General features: G+C 46.6%; 1 protein-coding gene across 2 annotated transcripts in view; it reads left to right on the forward strand.

The window, feature by feature from the left end:
• Positions 1 to 358: 358 nt before the first annotated feature.
• The window catches only part of TOPBP1 (DNA topoisomerase II binding protein 1), a 318,299-nt gene continuing 292,505 nt past the window's right edge, over positions 359 to 26,152 (forward strand). For both annotated transcript variants that reach the window (XM_040434494.1, XM_040434495.1), the window contains exons 1-6: positions 359 to 470; positions 7,646 to 7,735; positions 9,159 to 9,293; positions 9,410 to 9,553; positions 9,826 to 10,007; positions 10,086 to 10,279. In XM_040434494.1, coding sequence (XP_040290428.1) covers positions 7,652 to 7,735; positions 9,159 to 9,293; positions 9,410 to 9,553; positions 9,826 to 10,007; positions 10,086 to 10,279 — 739 coding nt within the window. In that variant the 5' untranslated portion in view covers positions 359 to 470; positions 7,646 to 7,651. The remainder of the gene's footprint in view (positions 471 to 7,645; positions 7,736 to 9,158; positions 9,294 to 9,409; positions 9,554 to 9,825; positions 10,008 to 10,085; positions 10,280 to 26,152) is intronic.

The following is a 26,152-nucleotide window of genomic DNA, read 5'->3' on the forward strand; positions in this document are numbered from 1 at the left end:
TGGGAAATAGCCAATTCACTGTGACATGGCTAAATACTGTATCTATGCAGGACCTCACCACTAGGGGGCCAAAAGGTCCTTACCAGTTATGGGAAATAGACAGCTGCTGCAGAGCCGGCTAAATCCCATGACATGGGATTTAGTCACAACCGCAACGCAACCCCTTCAGTCTTCCGCACTTACACCTCCACTATCACTCTAGTTTCTCAGTGTGCTCGCGCATGCTCATCAGACGGCGCTTCCTTCCAAGCTACCAATCACAGTTCTCTTCCCAAACACTAAGTGCTGGAAGCTGCTGTGAGCGGCGCTCCCATTGGTAGATACGAGTGCCTTGGTGATTGGCTAGTTGTGTGGCGCTTGGCGGGTCTGAGTGTAGCCGGGTAGTGCACTGTAGAGCTCGGTTTCTGCCTTACCGTCTGTGGCCGCTCGAGTACCGGAGTGTGTCAGTAATTATACTGGGCGCTGACGAGGTATGAGAGCTCCTTCAGTTACATGACTCTTTAGTGCACCGTATTATTATGTGACGTCCCCGGTGTCTTTGTGCTGTTCTTTCTTCTGTAGTAATTACTCCCTGTACTTCATATTTAATATGCCCCTATATGCTTCCCTTACCTAAGTGTTATGTAAATGAATGGTGTTCCTGGCCCCTTACAGGGACTGTTCACCTTATGGAGTTGTAGTATGAGCAGTTGTCTAGTGCATATTTATGTCCAGAATACAACTAGCATGCCCGACTGCTGCTCCCTCTACTACTGTGTAGTAACCACAGGTATATGTATAGTTCTTCCTAGTACACACATGACCAATTGGGCACCTACCAGGATTGGTGGCACCTGAGAGGTAGAAGAGGTCCTATATATGTGACGTTCTCTTGTATAGGCAAAAATCCAGGGCCCTGGCGATGTCCGTTGCAATTCTGGATAATGCTTGAAGTATGCCTCAGCCTGAAGCATAGAGCACACAGTGAGCGCCCATTTGATTCTGGAGGTGCCTATGTAATTAGGAGAAGAACAAGGATCTTTATCCAGGTGTTATGGCCACCACTGCAGCACAGATACGAGGCGGCTGGGGCAGGAGCTGCGCATACATGTGTATGCACGGTCCCGGCCTGAGCTTTTTTCCTAACGTGCAAGCACGGCCACTGCTGCTGGATTGCAGGGTGATTGTGACGCCTGGAAACGAGTGTATAATTCAATTGAAAAATGAATCAGGCTTGTATTTAAAGGGCTTCTACCACCAGAAATACTGTTATGTAGCTGACTGACATTTGCGATGCGCTAATGTCAGCACTACATAACAGTGTGTTTCTAACATTAGTCCCTGCAGCCAATTTTTGTAAAATAACCACTTTTATAATATGCTAATGAGCCCCTAGGTGCTATTGGGCGTAAAATCAGCACCTAGAGGCTCCGTCTACTCACGCTTTATCCCGCCCAGGTCCCCTGTTCTGCCTGCCCCGCTCCTCTTGATTGATGCCACGGTCCACCGCATCATTGACGAAATCCCGAGCCTGCGCCGTTCACTTCTGGTTTCTGCGCAGTGAGTGAATGATGCGCCCCTGGTGCAGGATTCCTCACTGCGCCTGCGCCGACTACGTCACAGTGAGGAAGCCGGCATCAGGAGAGCGGCCTTCACTCACTGCGCCGAAGACAGAAGTGAACGGCGCAGGCGCGGGATTTCGTCAACGATGCGGTAGACCGTGGAATCAATCAAGAGGAGCAGGGCGGGCAGAACGGGGACCTGGGCGGGATAATGCGTGAGTAGACGGAGCCTCTAGGTGCTGATTTTACGCCCACATAGCACCTAGAGGCTCATTAGCATATTATAAAAGTGGTTATTTTACAAAAACGGCTGCAGGGACTAACGTTAGAAACATACTGTTATGTAGTGCTGACATTAGCGCATCGCAAATGTCAGTCAGCTACATAACAGTATTTCTGGTGGTAGAAGCCCTTTAAAGAGGACCTTTTACCACTCCTGACATGCCTATCTTAATAGCTTCATGCATCGCCCCCTTTAATAACAATTCTGAAAGATCTATTCTTATGGCTCTATGTTGTGCCATTCCTTTTATTATTTCTACTAGAAGTTATGAATAATTGCTAGCAGTCTGCAGTAAGGGTACAGGGGGGAGGTAACAAGTTGGGGGTGTGTACCTGCGCAGTCTGACAATGGCAGCACTGATTGGATAGTCAGATTGCGCAGGGACACACCCCTAACTGGTAACTCCCCTCTGTACCCTTACTGCAGATTGCTAGCAATTCATTCATAACTTCTAGTATAAATAATAAAGGAATAGCACAACATAGAGTTATAAGAATAGATGCTCTAGAATTGTTGTTACATGGGGAATGTACAGTCAGGTCCATAAATATTGGGACATTAACACAATTCTAACATTTTTGGCTCTATACACCACCACAATGGATTTGAAATTAAACAAACAAGATGTGCTTTAACTGCAGACTGTTCCATGGCCAGGTGTGTGTTATTCCCTCATTATCCCAATTACAATGAGCAGATAAAAGGTCCAGAGTTCATTTCAAGTGTGCTATTTGCATTTGGAATCTGTAACTGTCAACTCTTAAGATGAGTCTCAAAGAGCTGTCACTATCGGTGAAGCAAGCCATCATTAGGCCGAAAAAACAAAACAAACCCATCAGATAGCAAAAAACATTAGGCGTGGCCAAAACAACTGTTTGAAACATTCTTAAAAAAGAAGGAACGCATCGGTGAGCTCAGCAACACCAAAAGACCCGGAAGACCACGGAAAACAACTGTGGTGGATGACTGAAGAATTCTTTCCCTGGTGAAGAAAACACCCTTCACAACAGTTGGCCAGATCAAGAACACTCTCCAGGAGGTAGGTGTATGTGTGTCAAAGTCAACAATTAAGAGAAGACTTCACCAGAGTGAATACAGAGGGTTCACCACAAGATGTAAACCCTTGGTGAGCCTCAAAAACAGGAAGGCCAGATTAGAGTTTGCCAAACGACATCTAAAAAAGCCTTCACAGTTCTAGAACAACATCCTATGGACAGATGAGACCAAGATCAACTTGTACCAGAGTGATGGAAAAAGAAGAGTATGGAAAAGGAAAGGAACTGCTCATGATCCTAAGCATACCACCTCATCAGTGAAGCATGGTGGTGGTAGTGTCATGGCGTGGGCATGTATGGCTGCCAATGGAACTGGTTCTCTTGTATTTATTGTACTTTATTTAAGTGTTTCGGGCAATATTATCTGCTCATATTCAGCCAAATGCTTCAGAACTCATTGGACGGCGCTTCACAGTGCAGATGGACAATGACCCAAAGCATACTGCAAAGGAACCAAAGAGTTTTTTAAGGGAAAGAAGTGGAATGTTATGCAATGGCCAAGTCAATCACCTGACCTGAATCCGATTGAGCATGCATTTCACTTGCTGAAGACAAAACTGAAGGGAAAATGCCCCAAAAACAAGCAGGAACTGAAGACAGTTGCAGTAGAGGCCTGGCAGAGCATCACCAGGAATGAAACCCAGCGTCTGGTGATGTCTATGCATTCCAGACTTCAGGCTGTAATTGACTGCAAAGGATTTGCAACCAAGTATTAAAAATTGAAAGTTTGATTTATGATTATTATTCTGTCCCATTACTTTTGGTCCCTTAACAAGTGGGGGGAACATATGCAAACTGTTGTAATTCCTACACCGTTCACCTGATTTGGATGTAAATACCCTCACATTAAAGCTGACAGTCTGCAGTTAAAGCACATATTGTTTGTTTAATTTCAAATCCATTGTGGTGGTGTATAGAGCCAAAAATGTTAGAATTGTGTCAATGTCCCACTATGTATGGACCTGACTGTATGTAGCTATTAAAACAGACATGTCAGGAGTGGTGAAAGGTCCTCTTTAAGGCCGAAACAGGCTTGGTCACTAAGGGGTTAAATTACCTAAATGTAAGTCTGTTTTGTAACTCATGCAATTGAGTTTTTCTATGTTTCCCCGCACTGCTACTGCTTGTTCTGCTCAGTCCTCCTCTTCTGGTCAGAAAAAAGAGGAGGAGGAGGAGGAGGCAGCAGCAGCGCAGCAGTATGTGGTTGGCGGTGCTCCGCTGAGCCACACACAGAACGTCCTGTAGGATGTAGGAGAAATTCAAATGAGTGTGGGTATTTTGCCAGCAGCCTGTGAGCAGACATGAAAAACTTGTGAGCGGGGGCACGATAATACCATGCTGTACTGCGTAGTAGGGGTGGGCGATATGGCCTAAAATCTATATTGCGATATAATTTTAAGCATGTGCGATATGCGATATATATTGCGATATATTGTTTTCTATATTTGGGGGGGGCGTGTTTAAACTTTTTTTTACTTTTTATTTAATAACTATTAGTCTCCTTAAGGGCTAGAACGTAGAACCCTTGTCATATTCACCCTAACAGAGCTCTATTAGGGTGAATAGGACTTTACACTCTCCCTGCTGCCCTGTGCTTTGTGCACACAGCAGCAGGGAGCTGATCCCCCTCCCCTAAATGGTGCCATCCCCAGATCCCCCCCCTCCCCTAAACGGTGCCATCCACAGATCCCCCCTCCCCTAAACGGTGCTATCCCCAGATCCCCCCCTCCCCTAAACGGTGCCATCCCCAGATCCCCCCCCTCCCCTAAACGGTGCCATCCCGAGATCCCCCCCCCCTCAACGGTGCCATCCACAGATCCCCCCCTCCCCTAAACGGTGCCATCCACAGATTCCCCCCCCTCCCCTAAACGGTGCCATCCACAGATCCCCCCCCCTCCCCTAAACGGTGCCATCCACAGATCCACCCCCCCTCCCCTAAACGGTGCCATCCACAGATCCACCCCCCTCCCCTAAACGGTGCCATCCACAGATTCCCCCCCTCCCCTAAACGGTGCCATCCACAGATCCCCCCCCTCCCCTAAACGGTGCCATCCACAGATTCCCCCCCCCCTCCCCTAAACGGTGCCATCCACAGATCCCCCCCCTCCCCTAAACGGTGCCATCCACAGATCCACCCCCCCTCCCCTAAACGGTGCCATCCACAGATCCACCCCCCCTCCCCTAAACGGTGCCATCCACAGATCCCACAAATCAAATTGGCTTCTCAGGAGATATATATGTTAAAGGCATCTCATTCAGTAGTACTGCCTATATATGCCTTTAACATATATATCTCCTGAGAAGCCAATTTGATTCTAAAGGGTTAATTTAATTCATCCTGTAATCTAAACTCTGTGTCATCTGTCCCTTCTCTTATCTCTCTGCTCCTGTCCCTTAATCTTATCACTGCTGCAACAAGAGCCGACAGCCTCAGTGTAACCTGTTCTACAGTCTGACTCTCGGCTCTATTAACTCAATGAATCGAATGAGTCACTGACTGAGTCGGATCTTTAGATTCTTGTGACTCATTCCATTCATTTAGACTCCCTGACCCTGCACTACTCATCAGAGGAGTCGAGTCAGAGCTGCTAGTGTGCTGTGCTGGCCTCGCCCCCTCAGCTCTGGTCGGTGATTGGTTGGTGGGCGGGGAGGGGTGGGGCTGGCAGAAGCAGCTTCCACTCTAAGATCATATTACTGACTCCTCCCCAGTCCCTCCCTCAGGCTCCTGCTGCCAGCGTGAGGTGAGCTGAGCTGAGCGTCTCTGTCTGCATTGTCTGTGTGCTGTGATGAGCCGATTCAAAGGGATCGGATCATTCAAGTGAAATTGACTCCTCCGGTTCACTGAACTGAATCGATTCAAATGAACGATTCGTTCATGAACCGGACATCACTAGTTACCGGAGCTAAGACCTAGTAAGGTATACAGTAAAGAGATCACCAATTAATAAAGTTAAAGTTACTGATTAGTTTTTAAATGTTCTACTGTCAGCGCCCTGTATGTTCTAAGCCCCAGGCAAGCGTCCCTGTCACCATGGGAACGCCTGGGGGTTAGAATATACCATCGGATTTGAGTTTTCACGCGCTCACTGAGATCGTGAAAACTCAATAATTTACTGTCAGTCCCTCCCCTCCTCCTCTTTTGTCATTGGTGGTCAGCGGCAGCCGCGCACAGTGGGGAGGGAGGGACTCTCTCCTTCTCCACTGTGCCGGCTCAGGATCATATCGCGTCCGGCGATATAGGCGATATGCTCAAAATCCATATCGTGGCACAAATTTATATCGCATATCGCCTATATCGTCTATATCGCCCACCCCTACTGCGTAGTATAATAATTAATTGATTTATTTATTTTTAACTTTATGGCTGTGTACAGAAAAGCAACATAGAATACATTTTCCATACAGCAGAAAAAAAGCTATACCAGCTTGATGGAGGTGAAAAGGACGCTCTCTTGACTTTCACTTATGAACCCATTTGCCAGTGAGTTTTTTTTTCCTGGCTGATTACAGTGAACCCAAGCCTCAAATGGGATGTAATCAGAGCCTTGTACTACATCACTGTATAGGATAGTGTGTCATAAGCTTCACCAACTAATCACAGCTGGTGGGGCACTGCCTTAACAAAGAGTTGTCCTAATTAGCTAACCCCCTTACTGTTGTACAGTAAAACAGAACAAAGATGTCCTGTGTACTTAGGCTACTTTCACACTAGCGTTAATATTTTCCGGTATTGAGATCCGTCATAGGGTCTCAATACCGGAAAAAAGCGATTTATGTTTTGTCCCCATTCATTGTCAATGGGGACAGAACGTAAATGAACAGAACGAAATGCTCCAAAATACATTCCGTTCCATTTGCTTCGTCATGGGATGCGGAGCAAAACCCACAATGCAAGTCAATGGATCCAGCAAAAACGCTAGTGTGAAAGTAGCGTTAGCCAAGTAGAAGGCACCATGCCCTTGGTGTCTGACATCTGGAAAGACTATCACAGAGCTTGATATAATGTTTCTGTGCAGATGCTGAGTGACATACAAGTCTTCAGAGATCTTTGTGGAATGATAAAAAGGACTGTAACGTGCATTTTGCAGTAAAATTATTTACGATTTGTGATATCATTGATGTAGCATCACTTACCGACGCACCTAGGTTTTAGAGGAGCAATATAAAAAAAATATATATTTTTCATCAGACCCCCAATGTTAATCAGACCTCAGAACAGACCCCCAATGTTCATAAGTCCCCCAATTAAACATAAGATCAGACCTCCATGTGAATGACCCCCAATCAGACCTCAGATCAGCCCTCCTTGTGAATGACCCCCTTGCTCAGATCAGATAAAAAATAACCTTACCTATCCAGCTCCGGATGCCGACGCGTCTCTACATGCAGCGCTTTTCTTCTTCTTCCTGCAGCACACTGTGCTGTGGCCTGACATCCTCACGCTGTATGCAGTCACAGTACAGCAGGCGCCGGGGACTGGGAAGTGGTGAGTACAGAGCCCAGGGAGCGCTGCATTTACTGCTTTCCGGTCCACCTGTACTAACGAGCACTTCCATGATGGAAGCACTCATTAGTATTCGCCCCCTATGACACACTGACAAAAAAGAGCATCTTATAGGGTGAAAAATATGGTACATATTGCAGTTGTAAATAATATTTACTGTTTGGTTATGAAAATACCAATAAACTAATATTTTAAAAGAATTTTTTTTGCAAAAAGAATGCATGTATTTTTTTTACTAGTAAACATATACATTTTCTTCTAGTTTATAATGGCAAAAGGTGACAATGACCCATTCTTTGTGAAATTTGTGAAGACGCCTGACAATACAGATTTCTTCTATGAAGCTCATCAGGTAAGAAAGTTAAATATGAGGATGCCTGAAGCAGGATACAGCCACATACATGAATGAACGGCTTGTGTTTGTTTCCTTTGGGCATGACGAAGTGTAAAGTGCTCATGAGTAGGGATGAGCGAACTTGTGTTTTCGAGTTCAGCGCACAAGGTTCAGATTCGGAATATCTAAGAATTCCCTTTATGGATTCCGCTACCATGGACCGAACTTGAAAACAGAAGTTCGCTCAACTCTTCTCATGGGTACACAGTCTTTTTAGGTTTGTTTGCTGTCTTTTAACCTAGTATGTATTGTTTTGTAGGCAAATATTACCCCTCGGCTTGTCAGAGGAGGTGAGAGGTCCATTTACATGCGACAGTCATCTACTCTGTATCACTAGGGGCAGTAGAAATGATGATTCGGTGTCTGCATCAGTGATGCTTTCACCTGATGAACCCGGCATTTGGTTGTTCATGGGGCAATTGGCATTGGACACAAGCATTCCTAGGAACGCCCCTTCCTAATAATTGCCCCAGTCATCAGCCCCTGTAAAAGGGCCTTAATCCTCCCTGTAATTTCTGATATTTATGCTGAAATACTAACTTCCTGGGGTGTCTTTAACGTCTATTTATTGAAGGGGTATTGCCATCTTATAAATTGATGTCATATGCCAACACTTTATGATCAGTGGAAGTTTGACCTTTGGGATCCCCATCAATGCTGAGAATAAAAGGGAAGCAGCACTCCTTCAGCTCTACGTCCCCCTCACTGTCTTTCACTATAGAGCAGTTCTCTTAGCCACCTGGGTATGCTATGGAACTGCAGCTGGCCCAATTCACTGGAATGAAACTGTGTACAGTTTCATACACTCGAGTAGCTTGTACACCACTGTGCAGGAAACAGTACAGTGGATCCAACGCTACACCAGCTCAAAATTGGTGAGGGTCCCAGAGTATGGACCCTCTTTATCCTATCCGGCACCATACTAGAGAAGCCATGTCACTGTTAAATCTGTGGGACAAATTTGACTAGATCCAATAGAAATTTTTATAATACCAGTTGAGATGCAGCGTTTGATTGGTAAAGGCTGGCGCTGTACCGGACATGCAACCAAAGCGCAATTTTTAGTAGTGCACAATCTCGCAAAAGAATCTCACAAAAAAGAACAATCCAACACTGCTGCATGTTTTGCAATCCTGGGATCATGGCAACTTGCGAGTCGCGCTGCAATGCTATTCGGTTCAGTGGATGCACTGCCACATAGATTTTTGGTCTCACAACTGTTGTCACCACCGTAGGATGCTTTTTCTTGTGTGATATCTGCATTTCTTATACTGTACTGAAAAAAAACACGGTAAAACTGCATGGTATGCCTCTCATTTGTCACATTTTTTATTCCTTGCTCTCCAATGCACTTTTTCATGTCTTCTGTTTGTTGTAATAGGAAATCAAAGCATTTCAGTCAGATGAGTATCTACACCTAATTGATGAAAAAGAAGCTGTTAGCTTAAAAGAGAAAGACAAGTCTCTTTACATATGCGACCCCTTCAGTGGTCCTGTTTTTAACCATCTCAAGAAGGTTTGGCACAATTTCTGTTATATATTCATTTAATACTGATGCTAATATTATGTTCCTAATATGTATTTCTGTAGTTGAAATCTGTGCTATGGTGCTAGTAACATTTCTTGGTGCAGCTTGGTTGTAGAATAGTTGGACCTCCTGTAGTTATATTCTGCATGAAACATCAACGATGTGTTCCTCGAGCTGAATACCCCGTCTTCAACATGGCAATGGCTGACATCACAATTTCCTGCACAAGTCTTGACAAAGAAACCAGGGTAAGTATCTCCTTCAGTTAATGTATTGTATGTTACGCCTTATGTTATACTTTTATATCTGTCAATAGAGTAAGGCCTACTTCACATCTCCAGTAATTTCCATCTCTGATTGTGAGCCAAAACTATAAGTGAACCCTACATAGAAATGGGGTATAATGGAAAGATTTGTACCTGTTCTGTGTTTTTTAACCGGTGCCTAGTTTTGGCTCACAATCACTAACTGACGTGTAAAATCGGCCCAAAGGTAACATTTTTTGTATCTGTGTTTATAGGAAGAAGTTCATCAGTACGTGCAGTTGATGGGTGGTTGTGTCTACAAAGATCTTAATGTTTCAGTCAGCCATCTAATTGCTGGAGAGGTTGGCAGCAAAAAGTATCTTGTGGCAGCCAGTCTCAAAAAACCTATTCTTCTGCCTTCATGGGTAAAAGCCCTATGGGAGAGGTCACAACAAAGGTAAAACACAGAGTGTGGCGGTTGAATCCCTCATATTCTTAATTATTTATTTTAAATAACTGTGTTTTGTTTTCAAAGGATTATTAGCCACACAGATGTTGATATGGAGGAATATTTGTGTCCCATCTTCCTCGGCTGTACCATCTGTGTGACTGGATTAAGCAGTTTGGATAGAAAGGAGGTCCAAAGGCTTTCTTCCCTTCATGGTGGCCAATATACTGGTCAGCTCAAGATGAATGAGTCTACACATCTTATTGTGCATGAGGCTAAAGGTATTTTTTTTCTTTTTCACCAGGTAATATAGCTGGTTATTGAACATTAATATATTTCTCGATGAATGATGTACATGCTTTGTATGACTCAGTTTCTTGTAAAATACTGACTTCAGGAGTAAATATCTCTAAAGTGACATTCCCTGTTACCCTCATGCGGACATGTCAGCTGCTGCAGGCTGTTTTACAGCAGCCCGCATTTGTAGTCTGTGTTCTGCTGACAGGTCTGCAGGTGTAGTGCCAAGATTTGCAACTCCCTGAAAACATGCACAAAATGATTAAAATACTTGCATAGATAATTAGTTATGACATTATATTAGGAAACGATTGTTTGTTATTAGGGCTGTGCCGATTACCTGATTAAAAGGGGTTATCCGGGTTTATAAAAATGAACTCATTACAATAGCTTCTAATATGACAGACTAAAGCTGACTGAGTACCTTGAAACATGTTTTGATCAAGCTGTGCTTTTCTCATGTCTGCCATGCAGCCAGCATTTTCTGCTTCTGTACTTTCTGGTTGTGGGAGTGTCAGCAGCAATGAAGCAGTTCTTCTCTGTATCCTCCCACTGCCCCTCCCGGCAGTGCTGCTCCACGCCCACCACTCCTCTTTTTCTTTTTCCTCCCCGCCTACTACTCCAGCTCAGCCTAATAGCTACACCCATTACATCAACATTCAGAGCCCAGTACTCCAGGGAGCATGCTCCGTTTGTTTCCATGTACTAGACAGTACACTTCCTTCTTGCCAGTACTCTAGCTGTTTTTTTCACCTCCTCCACAGCTATATGACAGTGATACACAGAGCACTATTCCAATCACAGACATGGTAATCATGATTATGTTAGCAGATATTTCCTTTTTTCACTAGTAAGGCTTTTGATCCCCAGCAATGTATAGTAATATAGAGTTCTAAAGTAAATTATATATGCACGTATATTATACAGACTGTATATGAGCTACACACTTCTATTTGCATACTTCTTTATGCTACATATGGTTGGATACACACTCATCTTTTCTATCCCTCAGTGAATCACAGTCATCAAAGTGATCTAATGCACATTAGACTATGCTATCGTATTGTATATCACTTTTTATTAATATCACAAAAGTCAGATACACACTTGTCTCCGGTATAGCAGTGTTTTCCCCGGCTATATGTCTGATACACACTTTAGCGCTAGGCGCTAAACTGAAAGAGCATGCAATTACTTTACCTTAAGGGGCTCATTTACACGACCATATGGTCACCTTGCCCATTTAGCAGACCGCAAATAGTGGTCCTCAAAACATGGGCAGCAGCAGTGGAACTTCATATCGAGGTATGGACCCATTGATTTCATTATGTCCACCATTCTCAAAATATGGCAAAAGATAGAACGTTATATTTTTTGCAGTGCAGAGATACAGACCCGAAAGCCCACAGAATTGCTTCCGGGTCTTTCTATGGACCTGCCAAACAACTGCCTCGAGATGCCATGGTGATGCAGATAGCACTGCATTCTGTTCACAGCTCACCAAGCACAGCACGGTACATTGTATAACAGCTATATATGATGTTGCAGCCCCATTTCCTGTGGGTGAGATGCCCTTAGGTCATGTGACCAATAAACATGCCGTCACTGGCCCAGGCTAAGCTACAATCACACTGCTGAGCAGCGGTGGTCTCAGGTGTTGGATCCTCTCCAATCAGATAGTGATGATTTAGAGGGCGTTCAAATCATCGTTTCTTTTTCCATTCTTATGATCCATCAGAAGAACAGAAAAAAGGGTAGCCTGTAAAAAAAAGTATCCTGTTACATCCGTTATGCACATTAGGCATCCGTTTTAGCAATTTGTGTATGAGAAGTTTTTACAGACAGAACAAAAGTTCTGAAAAAAACTGATATCAGACAGAAATGGCTAAAACGAATGCAAAAGGATCCATTTTTATTTTTCTCGCTCGTATCATTGGGGGACACAGAACCGTGGGTATAGCTGCTTGATGCCACTAGGAGGAGAGAAAAAGTGTTAGCTCCTCCTCTGCCGGCTATACCCCCTTCAGCCTGGTGAGAGCATATCAGTTTTTAGCTTGGTGCCATAGGAGGCAGACCGCCCGGCTTCCTTTTTGTTATTTTTTCTTTTTTAGTTTTATCTCTTTCCCTTTTAGATAGGGGAAACCGAGGCGCCCATTCCTTCTGTCTACCCTGGGAGCTAGACCGGTGTCTGATTCCCTCATCACTCAACCTCCCCAAAAAGCAAAAGTGGACCAGGGCAGCCCAGCTCCCCTGCTTCCCTCCAGCCAAAGGGTCACCTGGATCCGGCGAGACCCCCCTGCCATTCCAGTCTCCTGCCACTTCGTGTTCCAGCTGCTAAAGAGGTGACCCTGCTGGTAGTTGGAGGAGGGGTGAAGAGAAGAGGATAATTGGGTGAGTAGTCAGGATTAGGTGGGTATTTCCACCCCCCACCCCTCCTCGTGTGTGTAAGGGGACTTAACATGGTCATGTTATAGGTTCAAGTCCCCAGAGAGATCTCTCTTTATTTCTGGGATAGGGACACTGGGCACATCGGTCACATTACCTCCGGCCGGTTACCTGGGTATTTTAACCCCCGGCTTCCTGGTTTTTCGGGCTCCGGACATCGATTATTTATTCCCGGCCTGCGGGATGGGCTCCCGCGGCTGGTATGAAAAGCGGGCGTCTCTGCGCTCCGCTTCGGATTGCTCCGTCCGATCGGAAGTGACCCCCGGTCCGCCGTGCGCCACAAATTTAGGTCCCGGCTTCTGTGAAGGGTAGGCCGCATTCGGCGCCTCCCACTGTGATGCAAGGGGGCGGGGCTAAGTTTCCCGCCGCTGCTCGCAGGATTCAGAGGACCGCGGCCACACCAGTGGACTCGGACTTCAGCCGGCAGCACGCGTCTTCAGGGACCACAGGGCCTGGATCCCCTGCATACTGCTAGGGCCGTTCCTTCCCCCTCCATCTTTGAGTAAATCAGTGGGCAGCCATGTCCGAATCCACTGGTGACCCCCGCATTCCAACTGCCGCCACTTATTATGCATGTGTGAAATGCAAAATTAAGTTTCCTCGCGGCCATCCGGACTCTGTCTGCTCCTCATGCTGTGAGCCCACGCAGGATCTGCCCCCCGAGCCCACGCAGCCACATGCCCGCCCTTACCAGGTGGAACCGGACTGGGCTCGTACCTTATCTCGGGCAGTGGAGGACCTCTCTAAGATATCCTAATCCACCCTTTTTTTTTAATCAAATCTTTTTTATTTATTTTTAATAAGATTTTATGCAAACAACCCAAAAAGGGGAAAACATAAACCTCCCCCCCCCCCCCCCCCATACCCAGTGTCCCGGGTTTGCGGTTGTAAGAAAGTCTCCAGAAGAGGCATCGATGGTGGCTTCGTAGTACTCCAAGAACCATAGTCCCAGAAGATCTTCAGGATAAGCCATTGCCCGACTTTCCATTGTTTCTCCATTTTCCATATGCAAATCCAGCATCCACTCCAACTATCTCCCAACCTTACTCACAGACCATCATGCAATACGTTCCATCGCCATTCAAAGTAACAAGTCTACTACATTAAACCACAACATTATAATGTGATATCCAAAGGGACCATATTTTTTTCAAATTTCTTATTACTCCCTCGTTTTTGGTATACTAAACTCTCTAGTCTTACTAGCATATGAATCTTATCTACTAAGTTCTGGAGAACTGGGGGGACAGAGGCAATCCAGTGAAACGCAATTAACTTCCTTGTCTGGTAAAGGATTCTAAGCTCAGGGGTAACAGGTATCTCCTTGGTATATCCCAGAATACAGATGGTAGGAGTTAGATCAATAGTTACATCAAACATATTACAGACTAAGTTCCCCACATCAGACCAATATCTTCGCAGCCTTGGGCAATTCCACATTAAGTGAATTAAATCAGCATTATGTGCGCCACATCTAGGGCAAGTATCATCCGTCCTATACCCCATTTTGTGTAATAAGACTGGAGTTCTGTACACTCTATGCAGTAATAGCAATTGTGAGACTCTGTGGGCCTCACTTACCGCTACCACCGGGAAATCCTCCAATACCTCCTTCCACTGTTCCATTGTTAAGTCAGTGACATCATGTTGCCATTTGAAATACAGCTGTAGCGGATGGGCCTTGTGTAACGCCTCCATTAAGCTCAAATAGAATGAGGAGATCACCCCTCTTGTATCCCCCAGGGAGGTAATATGAGTAATAATCGGATGTGAATCAGCAGAGTCTATTTTCTCCTTACGGTCTTGTGATTGTCCAGCATGCCGTACCTGAAGGTAGACATAAATTAACGTCCTAGGCAGTCCAAACTCTTGCTGTAACATATTAAAGGATTTAAGACAGTTGTTCTCATATAGCTGACACATTCGATTAAGACCATAGACGTCCCATAATTTCACATTAGTTACCGTGTTTAGCTCTTTATACAGGAAGTTAGGCCAGATCGGGGTAAGTTGTGTGTACCCTTGGATTCCTACATTCTTTTTAGCTTTCCACCATACTGTGTGTAGGGTACGTAGGATACCATATTGCCTACCCTTGTCATAAAAAACTCCACCCTCCAAAGCTGCCATTACATTCTTAGTATGGATAAGCTGCTGCACAACTCGCCCAGCAGTGCTCAACTTATCTGCCTCTCCCCATCCCCGAAGATGCTGTAATTGGGCCGCTATATAATACATCCGTGGGTCAGGGACACTCAACCCCCCCTGGGTTTTGGATCTGCACAGTACCGCAAGTTTAATTCGGGGTGTTTTTTTCTTCCAAATAAGGTCTCGGAATATTGCATTAATAGAATGAAATATTCGTAAGGGGATCCAGGATGGGGAGTTATGCAAAATGTACAAAAGCTGAAGCATAAGGATCATTTTTAACAAGTTGGTACGACCGATGAGTGACAAGGGGAGTCTAATCCACACTTGGACCTTCCGTCTGAATTTATCTAATAGCGGTAAATTCAAATTGATAAAGTCCCGAGGATCCACCGATACCTGTATACCCAGATACTTAGAGGGTACAACCTGCAAACCCGCAGTAAACTGCATAGTATTTCCCAAAGTCATTAGCATTGACTTTGCCCAATTAATAGTCAGGCCAGAGAGACGCCCAAAATCATTAATGATTTGCATAGCTGCCGACAGAGAGGAGGTCCAGTCATCAAGAAATAACAGAAGGTTGTCCGCATAGAGAGCGACATTTTCCGTTACTGACCCACAAGTGATACCCTTCACCGCCTCTGCCTTTCGGAGAGCCTCTGCCAAAGGTTTCACCGCGATTGCGAATAATAGCGGTGAAAGAGGACACCCCTGTCTAGTCCCCCTGTGGAGTTCAAAGGAGTCAGAAAGATTGCCATTCACCTGTAGTCTAGCAGTAGGGCATGCATATAGTAACTGGACCCAATTAATAAACCCTGACCCGAATCCCATGGCCTTTAGTACAGTAATGAGGTATCGCCATTCCACACTGTCCAATGCGACCGCCGCATCCGACGCATGCGCCTGGCCCACCTGAATATTCAGGTACAGTCGTCTAATATTCACTGCCGTTGATATGTTGGGTATGAGACCGGCTTGATCAGAGTGGATTACAGATTTAATTACCAGGTTCAAAGGTTAGCCAATACTTTCGCCAACAGTTTGATGTCCACCTGCAATAAGGAAATGGGTCGGTAAGATTCTGCCTCTAGGACGTCTTTTCCCGGTTTTGGGATAACCACAATAATGGTCTCATTCATAGAAGCTGGCAGGGCCTTACTAATTTGAGCCTCTTTAAATACTTCTAATAACTGGGGCAGGAGTACTGAGGAATAAGTTTTGTAAATTTCAGCTGGTAGTCCATTCCCCCCAGGAGCCTTATTATTAGACATGTCTTGCAGCGCCATTTCCAATTCCATAATGGAAATAGGGACATCTAACTGGGATTGCTGGTCTTGTGTAAGAGCAGGGAGATCAAGTGGGACCAGAAAGTCCTCCATTTGAGCCTCAGTGGCAGTAATTTTTGAGGGATATAAATTGGAGTAAAAGGAGTACATGATCTCTACCACCTGCTCCGGGGAGGTACATATCGACTCTTCTGAATTACGCAGAGCTGGTATAAAGCTGGACTGATGTTTGGCCTTAGTTAAGAGAGCCAACAATCTCCCTGTCTTTTCTCCCTCCTCATAATACCGCTGTTTTTGAAAAAATCTCCTATTCTGCGCATTCACCAATAATCTATCATTCAGCGACTTTTGGGCCTCTTTCCACTTATTCCCAGAATCCACAGATGGATTTAAAATAAACTCCGCTTCTGTTTCCGCTACATCTTGCGTCAGTCTCCTCACCTTTTCTCTAGTCTCCTTTTTCCTCCCATTAATCCTAGCTATCAGAAGCCCCCGTAAAAAAGTCTTTCAGCGCATCCTAAACAACCCTCCGCGAGGCAGTAGTTAAATTAAAAGTGAAAATTTTTGCCAATTGCTGCTTAACATCCGCTACATCCACTAGTATATGCAGCCAAGTGTGAAGTGCGTAGGTGAGATATTTATAACAATTCTGTACATCCTAGAGAAGACAAGATGGAGTCACATTTGCCTTCAATCCCCTCTTAGAACCAAATTTCTTAGATAATATGGTTCTTACCCTTGCCCATTTCCCTGTATACCGCCAGATATTTTCTATATCCTTCATGTGAGTTGTCTTCAGGATTAGGCAGCAGAGTCTCATAAAGTGACATATTTGATACTCCTTTCATTATCAGTTTCAGTACACATGGTATGATACATGTTGCAACTATTGCTATTGCTATAATAATAATCAGGATAATAATTCCCAACTGTACAAGTGCCTGTTTCCAGGTAGTGAACCAGCCAAAATACTGATCCCAAGGGTTATCGATACCTGAGTTTCTTTTGAGCGTGATTGATAAATCCTCGAGTTTCTTTATTGCCAGTGTGACTTTACCATTAGGGCCGGTGTTGTTGGGTATGAATGTGCAGCATGATGAGGGGTCTGTCAATACCTTACAGACACCACCTCTTTCTGCAAGTATCATATCGAGTAACATGCGGTTTTGAAATGTCACAAGGGAATCTGCCTGTAACTGTTCTGCTACACCCTGTAACGCATCCCTGGTTTACAAACCTTTGTTGATTATAGTAAATATAGTTGATCCAGTCTACATTTTTGTTGATTGTTATGTGGGGAATTATGGATTCAAATCCTGCTGCCACTTGACCTCTGGCCTTAAATTCATCAGGTACCCCTCTTGGGACCCTGTTTGCATCAATATACACGTGTGGGTCGAAGCTACCTTTTGGGAGGGCACGATGGTTGTGTATATGTGTGTTGGCGTCTTTATCATTTTCAGTGAAGATGTGTATGTTCATGATGGCTTTAGCAAGGGCACATTCTCCTTTCCAGGAACCCTCTAGTCTAGATCTTATCTTTCCATCCCCACAGATCCAATATACATCTCCAATCGAGTATACTTGATTCTGTGTGAGGGAGGTATCTGTTTCAATGTAAGTTGCACAGTATCCTTCAGTGAAATTACCCAGGGATCTTCCTTGATCTCCCCCTCTGTGGCAGGTATAGTTACCAGGATAGATATGTATACCTTCACATGCAGACTGGTTACTAGATGAATTTGAGAATAATTGCAAAAAACATTCCTCAACACTAGAGGGCAATATTAAGGGCACAGTACCTAGGTGAGGCTTAGCTGTCCCACATATATAACAATTACTTTTATTTACTGAAGCAGCACTGTACTTCATCCATTCTAACCATAGGTTGGCATCAGAGAACCCAGTTTCTGCTGCAAGAGCCTCCTCGTATGTTGGGTCAGATATTGCTCTCATATTGTAAAAAGTTAAGATACAGGGTTTGAGGGGGTTTGTTTGTTTCTGAGGGTATGTCCATTCTTATAGTGGTTTCCGCATCTCGTGGAAGGACTGCACTTTATTATGCTGCATAACCAGAAGGAGTAAGTTGCAACTTGAGTACTGGAGGAATTGTACCAGAAGGTAGTGATTCCACCTTTCTGCGTTATAGCAACTTCAGCTTTGTTATCCTCCGGCAGAGTCATTAGGATCGTCAGTAATCCCACAGTCCAAGTGGACCGTCTGTGCCATCTTCCAGAATTGAGGGAGTGCATCCTGGTGGAGTTCAGAGCTGTCTGCTCCCGTTAGTACCTTACTTTGTCCTTTTTCGAGGTCAGGACTGTTTGTCCCCGTTATTACCTCCTTTTGGGGTGCCTCCTTTAGCAGTTTCACTCTGGTGGCGTGTATCCAAGTAGGTGCTTCTTCTGTAAGTACAGCTGTGCGGGTCGCGGCTACCACTGTAGTCAGTGGTCCATAGGTGAAGTCTCCTTCTCGCTTGGTTCATTGGGGGACACAGAACCGTGGGTATAGCTGCTTGCTGCCACTATGAGGTGACACTAGGCTAAAAAGTGTTAGCTCCTCCTCTGCCGGCTATACCCCCTCCAGCCTGGAGAGAGCATATCAGGTTGTGCTCAAGCAGTAGGAATATGGGGAAAAAAACATATATAAAGCAATTAGAACACAAGTAATGCCAGAAGGGCCTAACCAAACTGAGGACCCCACTGGCAAAAAAAAAGCCAGCACCTGCGGCTATAATGAAACACAATGGGTTGGAGCTGTGTCCCCCAATGATCTAAGCGAGAAAGAGATTTTACAGGTGAGTTCACAAAAATCTTGTTTTCTCGCTCGTATCATTGGGGGACAAAACCGTGGGATGTTCCAAAGCAGTCCACGGGGCGGAAAGAACACATCCCCATGGAAACTGCCTCACAGAAGCTCAAGACAACACTGCCTGCAAGACCTTGCGGCCCAGCGCAAGTATGGTAAAACTTGGTGAACGTGTGCAAGGATGACCACGTCGCTGCCTTGCACAGCTGTGAAGCTGAAGCTTGATGGAAGTGAGCCCAAGATGCACCCACCGCCCTGTTCGAGTGAGCTGTAATACCAATGGGCGGCACCTTGCCCCGGGAGCAGTATGCCTCTGTAATTGCCAACCGGATCCACCTGGCAATCGTCACCTTGGAAGCCGCCAAACCCTTGCGGGGACCTTCCGGAATAATGAACAGAGTCCGTACGGCGGAAAGTTCGAGACAGACAAGTAAATTCTGAGAGCTCCAACCACGTCCTGCTCTCTAGAATGCGAAGGAGAGGGGCAGAATGACGGAAGAAAGAGGTCTTCGTTGACATGGAAGGCTGAGACTACCTTTGGCTGAAAAGAAGGTATAGGGTGGAGTACTTGGTGCAGTATAAGTAAGGATTCCTTACAGGAAAGCGCTGTCAATTCTGAAACGCGCCTGAAGGAAGTGATAGCCACCAAGAATGCGACCTTCCAGGAGAGAGGGAGGGAGGGGAGGGAAGGGAATATGAAGTGCGTAGGTGAGATATTATAACAATTCTGTACATCATAGAGAAGACATCATTGAGTCACATTTGCCTTCACCATGTAACACGGAACAATAAAAATAGAATTTGCAATCATTGGGGCCTATAAAGTCCACGGACTCACCGTGATCACCCCCTCGGACTATGCAATTTCAATATAATCTCAAACCTATCTATATTATATAACTTCTATGGATCCCTGTTATCTTTTGTTAGAAAGGGAAAAACAGTGCAACTAAAAATGGAAACTCTAATATATAGCAGCACAGACATTCAGGCGCACGTTCTCATGCATGCATTCAGTGCAGTATACTCAAGTATTCAACGGCAATCAGAAGAGGAGATAATTCAGTCCCCGTCTGCCTGTGGTTCCGCCGCGCGGAGTTGTCGCTCATGACGATCCAGCCATCGCACCGCTTCTCTTGGGTCTTCAAAAAATGTGGTAGTCCCAAAGGCAACTACAATGCCGGATAAAGCATAGAATAGGCCACGTTGAGACCTCGCAGGCGACGCTTTATATCCAGGAATTTCGCCCTTCTTTTCTGGGCATCCAGAGAATAGTCTGGAAAGAGTGACACCTTCTGGCCGTTGATAGACATTGCAGGCATTTCACAAGCTTTTCTGAGGATAATGTCCCGATCTTTATAGTGAAGTATTTTCATGAGCACTGGTCTGGGTGGGGCTTCCGGTGGTAATGGTCGGGTCGGGACCCGATGCGCTCTTTCTACTGCAAAAAGCTGAGTAAGGGATTCAGGCCCAAATTGCTCTTTAATCCAATTTTCAAAGAAGTCAGTAGGGTTCAGCCCTTCCACTTTTTCCAGTACTCCCACTATACGCACATTATTTCTGCGTAGACTGTTTTCCAAATCGTCCTGTTTGGCTGCAATAACATCTAACTTTCGGGCATGCTCACTTGTTTCCCTTCTTAGAGGTGGTATGGCGTCCTCCAGATCCCCCATGCGGCCTTCTAAAGCAGTGGTACGCTCCGCCAACCGTTTTAAATCATGGCGCACTATAGACACGTCCTCTTTAACAGTACCTACTTGCATTATAAGAGCAGTTAAGGACTTACTGCATTTAGTGATGGCTCGCAGGACGTCTTTAAGAGTGGGTTCTTCTGGCTCCATATCTGCATCCATCTCAGCTCTGTCTTTATAAGTTAGCAGGGAGTCACTTATGCCAGAGACATGCCTGGGTGCAGCGCCTGCAGCGGTATCTTCTTCCTCCTAATCAGTAGGACGTTTGTATGTTGCCACTGCTGTTCTTTGCTGGGGTGGAGGCTGTATTATGGGCATACTTGCCCAGCTTAGCTGCCGCTTCCTGCTGCACCTCTCCAGCGCGCTCTCGGCGCCTCAGCGTGTCGGGTCCGGCGCCATCTTGGATGTCTCTATCGGCGCTTTTAGCTCCTCTTCGGCTGGTCATTTTATCCCCTGCTGCTGTGATACAGGTATCGGAGGACTCCTGGAACCGTCCGGTAAGTTGTAGGGATCCGATTATGGCATATAATGCGGTTATCAGGATAATATGCCGAGGGTGTGCGGGAGCTCACCGGACCTACGGGAGCTCACATGCTCGGCTAGCCACGCCCCCTTCCTAATCCACCCTTACTCTCATGGGTCGATTGGTTGATAAATCTCCACCTGCGCAGTCAGCGCCATCCTCTGGAGAGCGCCTTAGGGGCAGACCTTCGCACAAGCGGCTCAGAGCAGGACGTCATTCCTGTCATATATATCTCCTCTGACGCTTCAGCATCTCCTCCCCCTCATGGGTCACGCTCGGACACATCCTCCCTCCCAGGGGAAGTTCTGTCAGATGGGGAAATTGGTGTCTCTGACTCTGACATGGATCCGGAACAATCTTTCAAGATTGCTTCCATGGTGGACAGCTTAGTTTCTGCTATCTGTGACAGGACGACTCCCCCTTCATGAGTCACCAGGGAGTCTCTTTTCTCCGATCCACGCAATCTCCTTATGCCTTACCTTACATGATGAATTTTCGGGCCATTGCCAAGGCGTGGGACCATCCAGATCGTCGCGTTTACACGCCAAAGCGACTTGATCTGCTGTATCCCTTTCCAGCGGACTGGGTGACTAAGTGGTCCTCCCCTCCCAAGGTGGACCCTCCGGTAGCACGCCTCGCCAAAAACACCACCATTCCGGTAGCCGATGGCTCAGCCCTGCAGGACCCAGTGGATCGCCGCATGGAGTCTTGGGCGAAGTCCATTTTTGCAGCAAGTGGCTCAGCGCTTCAGTCCATTTTCGCCTCCGCTTGGGTGGCTAAAGCGGTCTCTGAGTGGGCACTCCGGTTAAACCAGGATTTGGCGGCGGACATTATGCTCACCGAGCTCCAGTCCTTGGCTCTGCAAATTTCACAGATGGGGAAGTACCTCTGTGAGGCGTCCCTGGATGCGGGTGCACTTGTTGCCCGCTCATCGGCTCTCGCAGTAACCTTAAGGCGCAAACTCTGGCTTAAGGTTTGGGCAGCGGACTCTTCGTCAAAGCGTTCCCTTGCCAGCCTTCCGTTTGCCGGCTCCCATTTGTTCGGGACCCGGCTTGTTGAAATCATCTCCGAGGCTACGGGTGGTAAAAGTACCCACCTCTGGCAAGGAAAGTCCAGGCGCATGTTTTCGCGCTAAGCAGACAAGTGCCCGGGTCCAGTCCTTTCGTTGCTTCTCCGGCACGCGTCCGGTAGCAACAGCGGCCCCTTCCAGATCCTCTACGCAGGACCAGCGGAGGAAGCCATTCTTCAGACCTCAACCAGCCTGGCGCCCAAAGGCATAGCCTGCCCGCCCCGCGTCCGGCAAGCATTCCTCCGCATGAAGATCGCCTACTCCTTTTTCAGGACGTGTGGCGGGCCCACATCTCAGATGTGTGGGCACTCGAAATCGTAACCTCGGGTTACAAGATCGAGTTTGCGTCCCGTCCTCCGCAGCGTTTCTTTCCCTCCCAACCACCCAGGGATCCAGATCGAGCTGCCGCTTTTTTCCAGGCAATTCAATATCTCCTTGCACGGGGGTGATATCTCCGGTCCCCCGGACGGAGCAATTCTCAGGGTTTTATTCAAATCTGTTTGTCGTCCCCAAAAAAGAAGGATCAGTTCGCCCAGTTCTGGACCTCAAGTTGTTGAACCGGTTCCTCCGGGTTCAGCACTTCAGAATGGAATCCTTTCGCTCCGTGATTGCTTCACTGGACCAAGGCGAATTTCTCTCGTCCATAGACATTCAGGACGCATACTTGCTCGTTCCCATTGCCCCGGCGTATCAACGTACTGGAACTCCGGGCCATTCATCGGTCTCTTCTACATTGGGCCCCTCTCCTGAAGGACCGGCCAATACGGGTGCAGTCAGACAACGACACGGCAGTGGCTTATATCAACCATCCAGGAGGAACCCGCAGTCAGGCAGTGATGATGGAGTTAGCCAAGATCCTACAGTGGGCGGAGACCCATGTACCAGCTCTTTCGGCGGTCTACATTCCGGGAGTGGAGAACTGGACGGCGGATTTCCTCAGTCTGACGACGGTACAATGGTCTCTGCATCTGGAGGTGTTCGAAGCGTTATGCCGACTAGAGGTGGACCTGATGGCATCCAGACTCAACTACAAGCTACCAGTCTTCTTCTCTCGAACAAGAGATCCCAGGGCATGCGCAGTAGACGCGCTGGTGACACCATAGGATGGGTGTTCCCTGGTGTACGTGTTTCCACCTCTCCCTCTCCTGCCTCGAGTCTTATGCAACATCAATATGGAGGGCATCCAAATGATCCTCATCGCTCCGGATTGGCCTCGTTGTGCGTAGTACACAGACATCGTTCGTCTCCTAGGAGACACACCATAGCCCCTTCCGCTCAGACCAGATCTTCTCTCTCTGGGTCCTGTCTTCCACCAGCGTTTAGAGCCGCTACGTTTGACAGTGTGTGTGGCTGTTGAAACCGCCATTCTGAAGCAGCGAGGTTTCTGGGACAGGTTCATCCGCACCATGATTAAAGCCAGGAAACAGGTGTCATCCAGGATTTATTACAGAACTTGGAAGTACTTTTTGCGTTCCTGTGAAGAACGTAGCCTCCCCTGCTACTCTTCTCTCTTCCCGCCATTCTTTCATTTCTGCCGTCGGGTCTGGATTTGAGCCTTGCCCATAGTTCCTTGAAGGGACAGGTGTCGGTGCTGTAAATTTTTTTCCAGCGTCCTCTGGCACTTCGGGCTCTGGTTAAGACCTTCCTGCAAGGGGTGGCCCATTCCGTCCCTCCTTATCGTCCTCCCTTGCCTTCTTCGGACTTGAACCTGGTTCTGGGTTCTCTCCAATCGGCTCCATTTGATCCTTTAGACACAGTTCCCCTCCGTATTCTCTCCTGGAAGGTCGCATTCTTGGTGGCTATCACTTCCTTCAGGCGCGTTTCAGAATTGACAGCGCTTTCCTGTAAGGAATCCTTACTTATACTGCACCAAGTACTCCACCCTATACCTTCTTTTCAGCCAAAGGTAGTCTCAGCCTTCCATGTCAACGAAGACCTCTTTCTTCCGTCATTCTGCCCCTCTCCTTCGCATTCTAGAATTTACTTGTCTGTCTCGAACTTTCCGCCGTACGGACTCTGTTCATTATTCCGGAAGGTCCCCGCAAGGGTTTGGCGGCTTCCAAGGTGACGATTGCCAGGTGGATCCGGTTGGCAATTACAGAGGCATACTGCTCCCGGGGCAAGGTGCCGCCCATTGGTATTACAGCTCACTCGAACAGGGCGGTGGGTGCATCTTGGGCTCACTTCCATCAAACTTCAGCTTCACAGCTGTGCAAGGCAGCGACGTGGTCATCCTTGCACACGTTCACCAAGTTTTACCATACTTGCGCTGGGCCGCAAGGTCTTGCAGGCAGTGTTGTCTTGAGCTTCTGTGAGGCAGTTTCCATGGGGATGTGTTCTTTCCGCCCCGTGGACTGCTTTGGAACATCCCACGGTTTTGTCCCCCAATGATACGAGCGAGAAAACAAGATTTTTGTGAACTCACCTGTAAAATCTCTTTCTCGCTTAGATCATTGGGGGACACAGCTCCAACCCATTGTGTTTCATTATAGCCGCAGGTGCTGGCTTTTTTTTTGCCAGTGGGGTCCTCAGTTTGGTTAGGCCCTTCTGGCATTACTTGTGTTCTAATTGCTTTATATATGTTTTTTTCCCCATATTCCTACTGCTTGAGCACAACCTGATATGCTCTCTCCAGGCTGGAGGGGGTATAGCCGGCAGAGGAGGAGCTAACACTTTTTAGCCTAGTGTCACCTCATAGTGGCAGCAAGCAGCTATACCCACGGTTCTGTGTCCCCCAATGAACCAAGCGAGAAAGAGATTTTACAGGTGAGTTCACAAAAATCTCGTTTTTACAGGATATTTTTTCCCCTCTTCTGACCGATCAGAAGAACGGAAAAAGAAACTGTGATGTGAACTCCCCTTCAGGCGCTGGCTGTCCGTGCCCATAATACGGTCTGCAAATGGCCTGTCTGCAAATATGGGGATGCTGATTCAGGACTCATGCACACGGCCGTAGTTGGTTGGTGCCCGTATTGCGTCCTGCAAACAGCGGGTCCACAATATAAAGGCACCGGACATCATATCACTGCATCACGGATGCACACCCATTCACTTGTTCTATTTTCACATGTTCTATTTCCTTTGCAGTGTGGACGCATCACAGACCCATTCAAGTTCCATTAGTCTGCGTCCGTCAGCATCGGCCATATGGAACGTGCCCGTGCATTGGGGACCGCAAATTGTGATCCCTAATGCACAGAGTGGGCAGCAAGCTTGTGTGCATGAGCCCTCACTTGAATGGGTCTGCATACCGCAGTATGTGCAGCGGTGTAAAGTAAAGGCACAAAGCAGAAGGCCATGGAAACACTGTGGCATTTCAGTCTGGCCGCAACGTAAAAGAGTAGCACATGCACTGCCTTTTTGCAGTGTGGATGGATTGTGAAACCATACTGGTCAAATAGGTCTGCATCCGCAAGCGCAGCCCACACAAACAATGCATATGCATTGGGGACAGCAAATTCACGGGCACAGCGGCATACGTTTGTGTACATGAGGCCATATATGGGCACCAGCTGTATGCGCTCCATGTTACGGATGTAGACCCATTGACTTGAATAGGTTCACAATCAACAAGATATGTAGCGGAGTCATGGATCGGAAGCACTACGGAGCACTGGTAGTAAATTGCTGTATGGGCGCACCGTAGGAAAGGAGCTACATATGATTTTTGGAGAGCATCTTTTTCTGGGATGGTGTTTGGATGCCATGTCACATTTTAAGAGACCCTGAGGTAACAATACAAAGTAAACCACCAAAAAGTGACTCCTTTTTGGAAACTACACCCCTCGAGGCATTCATTGAGAGGTGTGGGGGTAGTGTATTGACCTAACAAGCATGTCATAGAATATAGAAACATTTGACTAAGAATGAATAATTACATTTTTTCC

Source organism: Bufo bufo, chromosome 5 (assembly GCF_905171765.1).
Source record: "Bufo bufo chromosome 5, aBufBuf1.1, whole genome shotgun sequence".
NCBI lineage: Eukaryota > Metazoa > Chordata > Amphibia > Anura > Bufonidae > Bufo > Bufo bufo.